The sequence below is a fragment of the Xyrauchen texanus genome, chromosome 32 (genome assembly GCF_025860055.1).
Source record: "Xyrauchen texanus isolate HMW12.3.18 chromosome 32, RBS_HiC_50CHRs, whole genome shotgun sequence".
Classification (NCBI taxonomy): domain Eukaryota; kingdom Metazoa; phylum Chordata; class Actinopteri; order Cypriniformes; family Catostomidae; genus Xyrauchen; species Xyrauchen texanus.
In genome coordinates, this window is record NC_068307.1 from 16,991,916 (window position 1) to 17,007,346 (window position 15,431).

Sequence of the window (15,431 nt, forward strand, 5' to 3'; positions counted from 1 at the left end):
CTTTAGGTTTTTAAGAGAATGTATTTTTAACATGTGTATTTTGTCTTCCTGTATTAGCAGAGTTTTTATAGTCAAAACAAGTGAAAAAAATCTACCAGTGCTGAAGAAGAAATCCAAAGTATTTAGAATACGTTACTGACCTTGTGCAATCTAACAGAATATGTTACAAAATATATTTTATAACATGCATTCTGTAATCTGTAGTGGAATACATTTCAAAAGTAACCCGCCCAACCCTGAAGCCAGCATAAAAGTTATCCAAACGACTCAGTGGTTAAATCCATGTCTTAATATGCGATAGAATAGGTGTGGATGAGAAACAGATAAATATTTAAGACCTTTTTTACTATAAATTGTCCTCCCTGCCCAGTAGGTGGTGATATGCATGAAGAATGCGAATCATCAAAAACAAAATGTGGAAGTGAAAAGAAAATTGGAGATTTGTGGTCAAAAAGACTTAAATATTGATCTGTTTCTCACCCACATCTATCATATCGCTTCTATTGAGTCATATGGATTAATTTTATGTTTTCATGTATGTGCTTCTTAGACACCATTCACTTGCATTGAATGGACCTGCAGAGTCTTTGTTTGTGTTCAGCAGAAGAAAGTAAGTCGTAAACTTCTCGGATGGCATGAGGGTAAGTAACTGATGAGAGAATTTTAATTTGTGGATGAACTATGCCTTTAACAAATGTTAACATACAAGGGCTCTTACTAAATCAATTGATCTTTTTGGAAGTAAAAACTTGCTTTTGAAGTGTGGCTGCATTAGGAACAAAAAAGAGGTCTTGTAATTATGCCAACTATGAGTCTCTAAATTGTGGGTAATTACTGTGTATATTTATCCCATACAACTCATTCATTCATTAACTAAATAATCTAACCTTTTTATTTAATATCGTGCAACATAATTTATGTCACTAATGTTTTGTGTATTTCCAGTGTTGATAATGCCTTACAATGGGTCAGCAAATTCTGGATGCTTGGTGTCGAGCGACGTGTGTAATGGGAGCTGTCCCAAAAGGGAAGTGACAGTGACCTCGACTGCCATCTCAATGACGGTGGGCATCGTGTCCAACACTCTGGCCCTCTTCACCTTAATCAAAGCCTACCGCAGGTTCAGATTAAAGTCTAAAGCAGCCTTTCTTCTCTTTGCTGGTGGTCTGGTGGTGACTGATTTCTTGGGACATCTGATCAATGGCTCTTTGGCTCTCTACGTTTATTCCTCCCAGAAAGACTGGGAAAGATTTGACCCTAACAAATCTCTATGTGACTTTTTTGGTGTTTGTATGGCTTTCTTTGGCTTGACTCCCCTGCTGCTCGGGAGCTTGATGGCAGTGGAACGCTGTATCGGAGTGACACGTCCTCTTTTCCACACCACAGCTATGGGGTCCTATCATGTTAAGAGGCTGCTGGTTATGACTTGGCTCCTGGGTCTGCTGGTGGCTCTGCTGCCCATCCTGATTCAGCGGCCATACCAGATGCAACGTTCCCGTAGCTGGTGCTTCTTCCGCCTGCATGGTCCGCGTGACTGGGTGGATGTGCTTCTCCCGATATTATTTTCTGTGCTGGGTTTGCTTGCTCTTCTGCTCTCACTAGTTTGCAATTCTGTGACTGGTCTCACACTCCTGCAGAGTCGGGTACAGCTTAACCGAGATCATCATCGCCATAGCCGTAACACATCACACCATTCTGAAATGATCTGCCAGCTTTTGGCCATTATGTTGGTTTCGTGTGTGTGTTGGGGCCCTATTCTGGTGAGAAAATCCTCCAGAATTTCTAACACTGGCTGATAGAATTACTAATAGAGTCATCTTAAAATACTCTTTTCATCTTGTCAAGAGTTAAATGATTACTTACTCGCCATTATGATATTCCAAACCCATTACTGTCATTTTTTCTATGGAACACTAAGTAAAAAATATTAAGAATCTTCATGCAGCTCTTTTACACGTGACAACAGTTTATAGTGACCATATCTTCCAAGCTCCAAAAAGGACCAAAAACACCATAAAAGTAGTTGATATGACAGATATTTAGAACAGAACAGAGATATGTTTATGTTATTAAATCATGTGATCTGCAAATCACATTCAACAATGACGGGGATGAACCAATGGTGTTTTGGAATCAATTATGCAGAGGAAATAAAACAGCATGTGGGTTTGGATCCATGAGGGTGAATAAATAATGACTTTTTTATTTGGGTGAACTATTCCTTTAATTCAAATATATTTAATTGTTTTTATATTTAATATATAATTTACACAGTGAGAAATAATTCCTTATGTTTAATAATAATTTTAGCAATAATGATTTCTGCTCAGGTCTACGCATACAGATTTATAAATTTAGTGTCAGATGCTTTATGCACTCTATGGTTTTGTCCCCAGATAACAAGCATCATCTTAAGCCTACAGGATCATGATGAGGATCAGACATACACACATATGCTGCTGGTTGTGCGCATGGCAACATGGAACCAGATTCTTGATCCATGGGTCTACATTCTCCTTCGGAAAGCTGTTTTGAAGAGGCTTTTCCAGGTGGCACTGAGACTTTGCAGTACTCATCCCAAACCCACGTTCTGGTGGCAGGACAGTACTCTGGGGAGTTACAGGGGGGCCAATAGCTCAGTGATCAGTAAACCAGACTTCATCTGCCTTGATGGACCTTTCTTACCAGACACAGCCATCCAATCAGCTCACCTCCCTTGAGCCTCAATGGGGGAAATGAGACCTCGATTCAAGGATATGAGGATAATAACTGGAAAAGACTGTTTCAGATGCCCATTCAATGTTGTTTTTAAAGTTCACTCTTAGGTTGCTTAAAAGTGAGTGAAGAGTATTCATTAGTGGAGTTAGTGGAGCCAAAGATATTAGATACAGGGGAAAAATTGGTCTTTTGCCTACCGAAGTCTAAATCAACCAAAGACATTTGTTTAAATGAAAAGCAGGAGAGAACTTGTTGACTTAAACAAGTGTTGTAAGACTTAATTTAAATACATTTTTCTAGCTATCAACACAATTAAAAAATGGTCATGGTTAAATGTGTATATATATATATATATATATATATATATATATATATATATATATATATATATATATATATACACATTACTGTATATGGCTACTGCTTGGATGTCCTATGAAATGCTTAAACACTCATGAATCAGCTTTTAAGATTTGTTTTTGTTGCAGCTTTTATTTTTTCTTACACAGACTTGAATACTTACATTGTGAAATAATGTCTTCCTGAAGGTCATAAATGTTGTATATTGAAATTGTTGTCCAGGACGCTATACGTACTGTATGTGGTAGTTTATATATTTTAAAATACAGCGTCTTAAAGTTTTAATGTATTTATTTAAACTTACCTATGGAGTTTAACATAGTTTTATGTTAAACATAGTCACAATAATAAACACTTTTCTTTTGCTGGAAAAATAGCCCATAACAGCTTAAGATGGCCAAGATGGCTTGTTGGACATACAGGTCTGTTGCTCTCTACTGGTTGAAATCTGGTCCACCAGCTTGGACCAGGTCATGACCACCCTCACAAAAAAGTTTAGCATACAGAAAAACATTGCCAGAAATTTGTAGCTCTTACTGGTGAATCTGGAGCAAACCTTTGGCAACAATGAAGAGTTTGGCACAAAGCTCATTTGCATTTAAGTCAAGTCAAGTGGTTTTTATTGTCGTTCATCCATATACAGTTAGTACAGTACACGGTGAAACGAGACAATGTTCCTCCAGGACCATGGTGCTACATAAAACAACACAGGACAAACACAGAACCACATGAGACTACACAGACTAAATAACATACCTATATAAAGTGCACGTGCAAACATGTGCAAAAAGTATGAGACAGTACAATAAATTACTAAATATTAACAGGACAATAGGCACAGTGAGAGACAGTACAGCGCCGACCAGTACACAGTGGTGCAAAAAGATGACAGTTTCTAAAAATGCCAAATGTAAACATAACATACTATGAGATAGTGTTCTATGGACATAGCAGTTATTGAGGTAGCAGCCAGGTATAAAGTGACAATAATTAAAGTGCAACTCATATGGCTTGGGGGAAGAAGCTGTTACACAGTCTGGCCGTGAGGGCCGAATGCTTCGGTACCTCTTGCCAGATGGCAGGAGGGTGAAGAGTTTGTGTGAGGGGTGTGTGGAGTCATCCACAATGCTGGTTGCTTTGCGGATGCAGTGTTTTTTGTAAATGTCTATGATGGAGGGAAGAGAGACCCTGATGATCTTCTCAGCTGTCCCCACTATCCTCTGCAGGGCTTTGCGGTCCGAAACCAGGCAGTGATGCAGCTGCTCAGGATACTCTCAATAGTCCCTCTATAGAATGTAGTGAAGATGGGTACTTCGGAGAAAGTAGAGACGCTGCTGGGCTTTCTTGGTGATAGAGCTGGTGTTGAGGGACCAAGTGAGGTTCTCCACCATGTGAACACAAAGGAATTTGGTGCTCTTGACGATCTCCACAGAGGAGCCATCGATGTTCAGCGGAGTCTTAATGTGCCTCATGACGAGCCTCTCGAAGCACTTCATGATGATTGTGTGAGTGCGACGGGACGGTAGTCGTTGAGGCAGGACACTGAAGACTTTTTTGGCATGGGGATGATGGTGGTGGCCTTGAAGCACGTTGGAACGACGGCGCTGCTCAGAGAGATGTTGAAGATGTCGGTAAGAACATCTGCCAGCTGGTCTGCACATCCTCTGAGCACTCTGCCAGGAATGTTGTCTGGTCCCAGCAGCCTTCTGTGGGTTGACTCTATGTAGAGTTTTCCTCACATCAGCCATGGTAAGACAGGGCACCTGGTCGTTGGGAGGAGGGGTGGTCTTCTTCGCCGCCACATCGTTCTGTGCTTCAAACCAAGCGTAGAAGTCGTTCAGCGCATCTGGAAGGGAGGCATCTTTGTCACAGGCAACTGATGTTGTCCTGTAGTTGGTGATAGCCTGGATGCCCTGCCACATGTGCCTTGTCGCCTGCTCTGAAGGCAGAGTCACCTTATGTTGCAGCCTCCCTGAACATGTGCCAGTCAGTACACTCAAAACAGTCCTGAAGAGCAGAGATGGATCCTGCTGGCCAGGTTTTGTGTGTCTGACGAGCGGTCTGTATGCTGGAATTAGCATAACAGAGATGTGGTCTGAGTAGCCGAGGTGGGGGGGGGGCTCCGCCCGGTACGCGCCTGGGATGTTTGTGTAAACAAGATCAAGTGTGTTCACCCCTCTCGTTGCAAAGTCCACATACTGATAGAATTTATGGAGCACTGTCTTGAGATTCGCAAGGTTGAAATCTCCGGCGACAATAAACAGCCCATCAGGGTGCGCGTTCTGCAGTTCGCTCATAGCCCCATACATTTTACAGAGCGCTTCCTTAGCGTTAGCGTTGGGGGGAATGTAAACTCTGGTTATAATAACAGTGGTGAATTCCCGAGGTAAATAAAAAGGTCTGCATCAGTCACAACAGTCACAAACTCCACCAGCGATGAGCAGTAACTAGAGACTAGCATAGAGTTATTGCACCATTCCATGTTGATATAAACACTCAAGCCACCACCGCGAGTCTTACCGCACAGAGCTGCATTTCTGTCTGCACGAAATGAGGCGAGCCCATCTAGCTGAATGACGGCATCCAGAACCCTGTCGCTGAGCCACGTCTCCGTGAAAACAAAGACGCAGCAGTCTCTAAGCTCATGTTGCGTAGTCTGCTGGAGTCGGATGTAGTCCAGTATTGTCCAGGGAGCAAACATTTGAGAGCAGGATAGACGGGAGAGCCGGCCGGCTAGGGTTTGTTTTTAGCCTAGCATGGGCCCCGCCCTCTTGCCGTGCTTTCGCTTCCTCGCACACTGCTTACGACGTCCCCTCCCCCAGGCACCGGCATCAAGCGACGCCGAGGACTGGAGGCCTGGTCTCCGCAACAAGCCGAGTTTGCATAGCAACTCCTGCAGATCATCATGCAGCTTGGTTGTTGCATGAATCTTATATTTGAACAGTGTCTGGCGATGGTAGACACGAACACTGGTTGCGCCGAAAGTTCGCTAAGTGACAAAAATTGCACCATTTTGGATCCGGAGTGGCCGCTGCGTGCTACCGCACTGCCATCTTGGATCAACTCCAAAAATAACGAGAGCCAATTTTGCAGCATGTTTGCCACAGTAGTTTGCCAGAACTCTCAATTTTTGTAAGGTCATAAATGGCCTCACTAGCTACCATAAAAAGCTGGCTTTTCCAGCAGGGTTGACATTAACTGAGTCTGTGTTTATCATAAGCTACTATCATTTTGTAGTATTTAATTTAAGATGTGTCTTTAACGGTAAAGTTTTGGGTCACTAAATAGTATTTAGTTCTCTTTCAGCCCTTAAAGGAATATTCCGGGTTCAGTTCAAGCTGTTCAGGAGGGGCAAGCCCATTTTTATTGTAGTAATCAACATTGTGTCACAAATGCTCTTGATTGAGCTTAATTTGTATTGAACCCGGGATATTCATTTAAAAACAATCAGACGAATTGACACGTTTTTGCATTTGTAGCCTACTCACAGAAATCTTGATTATTATTAGGCTATATACAAGTAGTACATTGACTTTTAACGTAACAAAACCAAGTTAATGTGATTTATAATGATGATTATTATTTTACATTTAGATATTTATATTTACTTACTAAACGTATCATGTTGGATGCGTAGCTGTGCATTTCCAATTTTACTGTCGAACCGCTAGGGGGAAGCATCGCAGTTTTGTGCCATAAGAACAACAAAACTATCGTATCTTTAGTCTGTCCCCTTCCGCTTTGTTCATTCAACGCATGCTTTTCTGAGCAGCTGTGTATTTATCAGGTCAGTAAGGAATATCGTTATGTGTTTTAAACTCAAATATAATTGAACCACGATGACTACATTATAAACGTCATATCTGGTATAGTTTTATAGTGTCGTGTTTATGTTATGAAGTGATTTTGAGATGTGTGCGTTGTTATGGTCGCAGTGATGTGATATGATCTCCAAAGCGGACGCTGCATTCACACTCACTCAGATTATGCACTGTCAGGATTTGGCTTTATTCCCCCAGCACTGTTAGCTGTCACCCTACCATGTGCTAATATGTGTGTGAGGGAGAGACATCTTATTCTTTGTAATGTACTGACTACCCGAGCTATTCAGGCAGGGCTCAGATAGGGCAAGCGCGTTATAAATGAAAATAACAGCACTGTAAACTTGAAACATTCCTCTAGCTTTGTTTTTCATCACCTTTTATGTGATGTTGTTGATAGGCGCATCAGCAGTAATTCACACGCAGTGCCGCCTACTTAACTAAATTCAGTAGATTGTGCTGGGCAATATATTGAAAATTCACTGTATTATCGAGATGAATTTGCTGACGATATAATATTAAGCAATATCTTATATGTATGCGCTTTTATTTGGCAATTAAGTTTCATAAAGAGCATCAGTAGAATAATTTCACGATCCTTCAGGTCTGCTCAATTAATCAAAATAACACGATTATGGCGATGTCCAATTAAAGGCCGATAAAGGGTCTGCGCATCAGAATAAACCGGTGACACACTTGGCTGTGCACGCGCGGGGCATTCCTCTGAGAGCAGTTCACGTGCATTGCGAAATCCAATAAATGCTGGTTCAAGCATTTACGCAATTCCAAACTTTAGTTACAGTTACAAGTTATTATACAAATCTACAAACGCTGAACAGTATAACAGAACAGGAAGAGATGACAGCGTTTCACTATATGCGGAATATTGTATTCGGTCAAATACACACTGCACTTTCTGTCAAAATAGAAGCTCCAGGTGAAGTAGGACAGAAATATATTACTTTTGTATAAAACTAATCTAATCCTCAATAATAATGACTAGGCATTATGTTATAATACTAATCTTGACTGGGTCCCACATTAATAATTTAGTACTTTTCAATATTCAACTAGGTTCCAGAAAATAATAAGTGAAATAGGCTAGTTTTGATCATTCGCAAAAACCAAAAAAAAGTTTAAGATATATAAATGGTTAATAATGCTTTTAATTAAGCCATTTTGTAAATTAAAGTGAATATCAATTAAATGATGTCCCTTGTGTTCATTTATTGAAACACTCTGGAAAACATCCCTTCATTCTTTTTATTTAATGCCTTTAAATTACTGAATCTACTTGGCTAAAATGGCTGTTTGGATGAAATTATGGTTCCTCTAAAAAAAATCACTTTTGAGACATTTTAGATTAAATGCATACTAATTGAGATATCAAATATTGCCAATATAGGCAGAAAAATATTGAGGTATCATTTTTGTATTGAGGTACCATATCGCCCTGCTCCCTGTTCAGTGTGGCGATTTTTTTGACGTGTAATATTTTTACCAATAAGGTGCAAGCCATATTTATAGGTAATTTAGTTTAGAAGCATAAAAAAAAATAGTTTTTTAACCTAGGTTATTAGGGCATTTTAAAATTATGATTTTATGGCCAGAACAAATTTTGTTTTGAAAAGTAATGGAAATTTCTGTAGTGACCATCAGGTTTTCTAGTTATACTCACCTATGAAATATTGTATCAGATAGAAATTGCGCTTTGTGATACACATATACACACACACACACACTAGGGCTACTTACTAATGATTATTTTGATAATCGGTTAATCTAACGATTATTAGAATGATTATTTTACTATTCGGCAATTATTGCAACGATTAATCATTAGCTCTTAACAGATTATTCTGCTTGTGTCCCGACTTAAAAGGCTGTATTAAACGTGCTTACGAACAATAAAGGAAAAAAATCATCTTATTAAATTCACCATTTCTAAATGACATTCACTGAATTAAAGTGGAAAAACTGCTTTTATAAGTTTACTTCAGTAAAGAAATTCACTGCAAAAAATTTCCACGACCTTTTCCGTATTATTTGAGCTTTAATAAAGCTGTAATGTCGGGGTGTTTCCTTTAAAGATGCTCATCACGCAAGTTTTGCTTCAGCTCCATTTATTCTACAATGAGAGTGCTTCTGTATTTACTTATTTTGTATTTTTGCATTATAATTCCCTCATACTTTGTGATCTACATCACCTGAAGCTGTTTGGAAAGTTCAGAGTGCATTTGAACTGTGAGCTGTGTAATTCTTCCTCTCCTCTGTCAGGCGAACTGCAGTGCTGCTCTCATCATTAGAGTTTAAAGTGATCTCATGTTACATTAAATTAGATCAAATGACTATTCGACAACGGAAATTGTCAACATTGTCGATAACGTAACTAGGGCTGTCGATTTAACGCATTAATTCAGTGCGATTAATTTGACAAAAATTAACGCCATCGCGATGCCCCTGGACCGTAATATGGAAGATTCCTGAGAAATGCAAGCTTGTAGTACCACCTGTTTACTCCAGAGGTCAGTAGGTGAAACTTACTTCAACACAGACATGCGTTATGTTCTTGCGTTCAAAACACTTGGAGCGCAAATCCGAACTAAGGGATCTCAATATGTGTTCTAAGTATTAAACTACATTTAACTTGACACAGTGACCTAAAAATTTTATGTTTATGACGCAACGCATCCAAGACGCTACACCAGCATGTCTGACGCAGGTGTTCATTGACGGGTCCTCAAGCAAGCCCTCATAATAAATCTCCAACTGATTGACAAATTCACTTGTGAAATGGATTGCTGTGAACTATATAACAATGATTGGTTTATGTTCAATAATATGGTAGTAAACAATACATTGTATTCTAAAGCTGCTTTTTGTATTGTCTTATTAATGATGAACTCTTCTGCCACAAGAATGTAATGCATTTAATTATCTGAATATATATATATATATATATATATATATATATATAAAATATTTAAAGATAACTATGTATATTTATTTCATCATTATAGATTGAATTATTGTTATATGAGGGGCTTTCTCAGCAAATATTTATATATGTGATTAATCACGATTAATTAATCGGGACACCATGTTATTAATTCGATTACAATTTTTAATCGATTGACAGCCCTAGTTGTAACTAATAATTTCAGCCCTAACACACACACACACACACACACACACACACACACACACACACACACTGAGCACTTTATTAGGAACACTATGGTCCTAATAAAGTGCTCGAAATGGTCTTCAGTGGTTGTAGCCCATCCTCCTCAAAGTTTGACATGTTATGCTTTCTGAGATACTATTCTGCTAACTACAATTGTACAGAGTGGTTATCTGACTTACCGTAGCCTTTCTATCAGCTTGAACAAGGGTTGCCATTCTCTGTATTCTCTCATCAACAAGGCATTTCCGTCTGCAGAACTGCTGCTCATTGGATGTTTTTTGGTTTTAGAACCATTCGTAGTAAACTCTAGATGCTGTTGTGTGTGAAAATCCCAGGAGAACAGCTGTTACAGAAATGCACAAACCAGCCCGTCTGGCACCAACAATCATGCCATGGTCAAAATCACTTAAGATAAAACAATTCACCATTCTGATGGTTGATGTGAATATTAACTGAAGCTCCTGACCCATATATGTAGGATTTTATGCCTTGCACTGCTGAACACAATTGGCTGATTGGATTGTACGTATGTGTGTATGTATGTATACTGTATAGTCTTGTGGAATATATGTAAATATCTGTTATATTAAATAGCTTCATCAGGGCTGTACTCAATAAAAAAACAAAGAGCAATTTTTATGATCCCTCTTATTTTTTTAAATGATAAACATCTTGCAGATTCTGCAAGGTGATGCAAACTTATGCACTCAATGGTATGTGTGTGTATATATATGTGTGTGTGTGTGTGTGTGTATGTATATTAGGGGTGTAAATTGGACGTTTCATCACGATACAATCTTATATCCATTCTCTTCGCCTGCGATCTGATATTTGCAGATACTTCAATGTCTGCCGCAATACGATTTTGATTCGATTCAGGGCCCTGTGATCAATATTCCGATATTATGTGCCTATTTTACACAATCAATTAATAATTATTTTTGCCCTCAATTGCAACCAAAATATAATATTTTATTGAGCTCTCTGAATAGTGCAAATTTAGTATCCACAATAGGACATCTACAACAATATAAGGTACTTAAGATATTGAAAAAAATTATACAGATAATATTATAAAAAATAAAGTTTGATTACAGCTTATTTTTCAGTGTAATCCAATTCATAGTACTTATCCATGACTTGTTTCCAACTATCTGTGCTATCCATGGTTTTCTGTTACAGTTATCTGAGATAAATGTTAGTAAGGGTGTTAGTAGATGTGTAAAGTCTTATAACTGATGCTGGAGCTGAGCAGGTGTTTCTCTTTCCCTCGATCCAGATCGATGAATCGTTACACCCCTAATATATATATATATATATTAGGGCTGTCAATCGATTAAAAATTAATCGAATTAATTACATGGTGTCCCGATTGATTAATTGCATATACAAATATTTGCTGAGAAAGCCCCTCATATGACAATAATTAAATATATAATGATGAAATTATTATACATAGTTATCTTTATATATATATATATAATACTTAAAGACATTCAGATAATTAAAATGCATTCTTGTGGCAGAATAGTTAATAATTTATAAGACGATACAAAAAGCGGCTTTAGAATACAATTTATTGTTTACTACCATATTATTATCATAAATCAATCATTGGCATACAGTTCACAGCAATCCATTTCACAAGTGAATTTGTCAATCAGTTGGAGATTTATTATGAGGGCTTGTTTAAGAGCCCGTCCATCTGCGTCAGACATTTATTTTTTATTTTTTTAGAAACAAGCCAGGGGTATCCATAGTACACAATACTACAGATATATTTTACAATAATGCCAAGACATTATATTCTTCATTACATCGTGCAATGGTTTTCAGAGCTTTGGAGTTGTTGAAGCCACAAAGAGTATTTAAATAATATTTCAAAACTTCACAAAAAAGTGCAAATAGGGCCTTTTATAGACATAAATTTACACTTATGTATAAAAAAAACTTGGCAAGAAAAATAAAACAGATTAATCAGAAAATATTAACTTATATTATCAAAACTGTGAAAACCGAATAAAACGTCTTTATAAAGCAAAGAAAAACTAGTTAAAATAGAGGTATGTACAAACAAACAAAATTTTATCCAAAATACTACAGCGTGAACACATTCCCAAAAAAGGTGAGGGGCAGATTTATCTACAGCATTACAGAATTAGCCAAGTGGATCTATTTCAGGGAGCATGTTTCTTAAAAAAAGATTGACTGCGTTAAAACGGTGTAACAGTTTAAAGACACCTCCTTAACCTTGTTGGTAATTAAATATGTGTGAGGTAAAGACCATACGACCTGCATCAGACATGCTTGTGTCGTGTCTCGGGTGTGTTGCGTCATAAAAGTAAAATGTTTAGGTCACTGTGTCAAGTTAAATATAGTTTAATACTCAATCTCGCAAATCTCAAGATTCACATTTGCGCTCCTTCAAGTGTTTTGAAAGCAAGAACATAACGCATGTGTCCACTGAAATGTTGTTAATGTCTTGATCACTGTAATAAACTGTGTGTTGCTCATACAGCTGAAATTTCACTTACTGCCCTCTGGAGTAAACAGATGGTACTACAAGCTTGCGTTGCAAACCATAGAGCATTGCGATTAAATGCGTTAATTTTAATAAAATAAAATTAATCGCACGTTAAATCGACAGCCCTAATATATATATATATATATGAGCTCTGGAATAAAAAAATATACAGTATCTCACAAAAGTGAGTACACCCCTCACATTTTTGTAAATATTTGATTATAACTTTTCATGTGACAACACTGAAGAAATGACACTTTGCTACAATTTAAAGTAGTGAGTGTAAAGCTTGTATAACAGTGTAAATTTGCTGTCCCCTCAAAATAACTCAGCACACAGCCATTAATGTCTAAACCGCTGGCAACAAAAGTGAGTCCTCCCTAAGTGAAAATGTCCAAATTTTCCCTCCCTGGTGTCATGTGACTCGTTAGTGTTACAAGGTCTCGGGTGTGAATGGGGAGCAGGTGTGTTAAATTTGGTGTCATCGCACTCACACTCAAACTGGTCACTGGAAGTTCAACATGGCTCCTCATGGCACAGAACTCTCTGAGGATCTGAAAAAAAAGAATTGTTGCTCTACATAAAGATGGCCTAGGCTAAAAGAAGATTGCCAAAGTAGATGTCCTAAATGACTTGCCAAAACTATAGTTTGCTAATATTAAATCTGTAACGTGTTTAAATTAATTTCAATGACTTCAACATAAGTGTATGTAAACTTCTGACTTTGTGTGTGCGTATAAAAACTTTTGAAACACTTGACTGAAATGTTTCTCATGATCTTAAAATCTTTTGATCTGAAGGCGTATGCTTGTATGACATTAGTTTTGTAGATAAAAATATAATTGTGCTGCCATATTAATTTAATTATAAAACTAAAATTTAATTAAAAAATAATAATAATAATTTAACTTTTGACTTGGACCAGATAATAAAGAAAAGCAGCCAATAATTGCCCAACATATATGGGAACTCCTTCAATACTGTTTAAAAAGCATTCCTGGGTGATACCTCAAGAAGTTGGTTAAGAAATTTTCAAGAGTACATGTCTGCAAATTCTATGCAAAGGATGTCTACTTTAAAGATGCTAAAATATAACACAGTTTTTATTTTATTTTGGATTTTGTTTAGTCACAACATAATTTACATAGTTCTATTTATGTTATTCCATAGTTTTGATGACTTTACTATTATTCTAAAATGTCACGAAGAAAAAATTATAATAAAGTGAGTGTTTCAAATCATTTGACCGGTAGTTTATATAAAACAGTCCTAATCCAGGTAACCATGAACAAGTGGAAAAGCTAGGGAATTTCATGATTTTTTATTTTTATTTTAACTGAAGGTAAAATTATATCAAAATAGTATGGTAATACCAAATAACCCAACATACAATTATGATTTTTCCTTAGGTGATTTAGTGAAGCATTCAGAAGTCAAAATGAACCAAGAGAAATTGGCTAAACTTCAAGCCCAGGTCCGAATAGGGGGCAAGGTAAGAAGTGCTGAACATTTTATTTTTTAAAAGCAATCTCATTGTTTTTTGTTTTTTAATATCATGTTGGACCTGACAATATTGTCCATGAACTGTTGACTGAACCCTACAATGCCAATTTTATTTATCTTCTTATTTTTCAGACTTATTTACTTGTAATTGTTTTTCAATAGGGCACAGCACGCAGAAAGAAGAAGGTGGTGCACAGAACAGCAACAGCTGATGACAAGAAACTCCAGAGTTCATTAAAAAAACTTGCAGTTAATAACATAGCTGGCATTGAAGAGGTAGATCATTAGGTCTCCACGCTTTCTTTTGCTGTATTCTCTCAGTCCTGTTTGAGAAGGCATTGAGAATGTGATCTTTTTACATTACAGGTGAATATGATTAAAGATGATGGAACAGTCATTCACTTCAATAACCCCAAAGTGCAGGCGTCTCTGTCTGCCAATACCTTCGCCATCACCGGTCATGCAGAGACCAAGCAGCTCACAGAAATGCTGCCAGGAATACTCAGTCAACTCGGTGCAGACAGTCTCACGAGTCTGCGCAAACTCGCCGAGCAGTTCCCCAGACAAGGTAAGTAAAGCAGTGGTTTTATTATGGTGGAGTTTATTGTATAGAGTCGTTGACGTTTACAAGGCTGTTTTTTTTTTTCTTGTTACATTTCAAGTTCTTGACAACAAAGCTCCAAAAGCTGAAGATATTGATGAAGAAGATGATGATGTCCCAGGTATGAAGTTTGATGTTGCCCTTTTCTTTTGTGAATAAGCATAAGATTGAAATACGTTAATTCTGGATGAGTCTTAATTAATTTTATCCTTTGCACAGATCTTGTAGAGAACTTTGATGAGGCATCAAAGAACGAGGCGAACTGATCATTTGACCTTCTGTAATTGCTGTTAAGGATGCAGACTTCTGCAGTATTTTAACTAGAGTGACTGACATATCATTTCAACACTATCCAGCAAACCAGAGACTTTTATATCATGAATTGGTTGTCCACATCCTTCCCAGACCATTCTCCTGCACTTATACAGAAAGATGGATGGTTACAAGCTTAATGGGTATAAGTCTTAACCACAATGCTAGTTGATATTTTGACTGCTGTGGCTATGAAAAATAGTCTTACTTATTTTTTTCCTGTTAATTAAAGATAATGAAAACTTAACTTTTCTGTGCGTTTTTTTTTTTTTTTTTTTTTTTTGGTTTACTGCAAATGCTTTGTCAAATAGGATTTGTCATGAGGTCAGTACAATCCTAATTAATTTAATTTATTTTTTTAATTTTAATTGATCAATTGTCACACATTATACATACATTTCTGCA

The 15,431-nt window shown here is 37.4% G+C and overlaps 2 protein-coding genes across 2 annotated transcripts; both read left to right on the top strand.

Annotated features, from left to right (window-relative positions):
- Window positions 1-953: 953 nt before the first annotated feature.
- Window positions 954-2,720, top strand: ptgfr (prostaglandin F receptor (FP)). The gene is made up of 2 exons (XM_052101257.1): window positions 954-1,760; window positions 2,397-2,720. The coding sequence occupies exons 1-2, from the start codon at window positions 954-956 to the stop codon at window positions 2,718-2,720; spliced, it is 1,131 nt and encodes a 376-aa protein (XP_051957217.1).
- A 4,068-nt stretch (window positions 2,721-6,788) lies between these two features.
- Window positions 6,789-15,266, top strand: LOC127625852 (transcription factor BTF3 homolog 4). Its single transcript, XM_052101267.1, has 6 exons — window positions 6,789-6,865; window positions 14,020-14,102; window positions 14,276-14,389; window positions 14,480-14,681; window positions 14,776-14,835; window positions 14,934-15,266. The coding sequence occupies exons 2-6, from the start codon at window positions 14,049-14,051 to the stop codon at window positions 14,978-14,980; spliced, it is 477 nt and encodes a 158-aa protein (XP_051957227.1). The 5' UTR covers window positions 6,789-6,865; window positions 14,020-14,048; the 3' UTR covers window positions 14,981-15,266.
- Window positions 15,267-15,431: the final 165 nt, after the last annotated feature.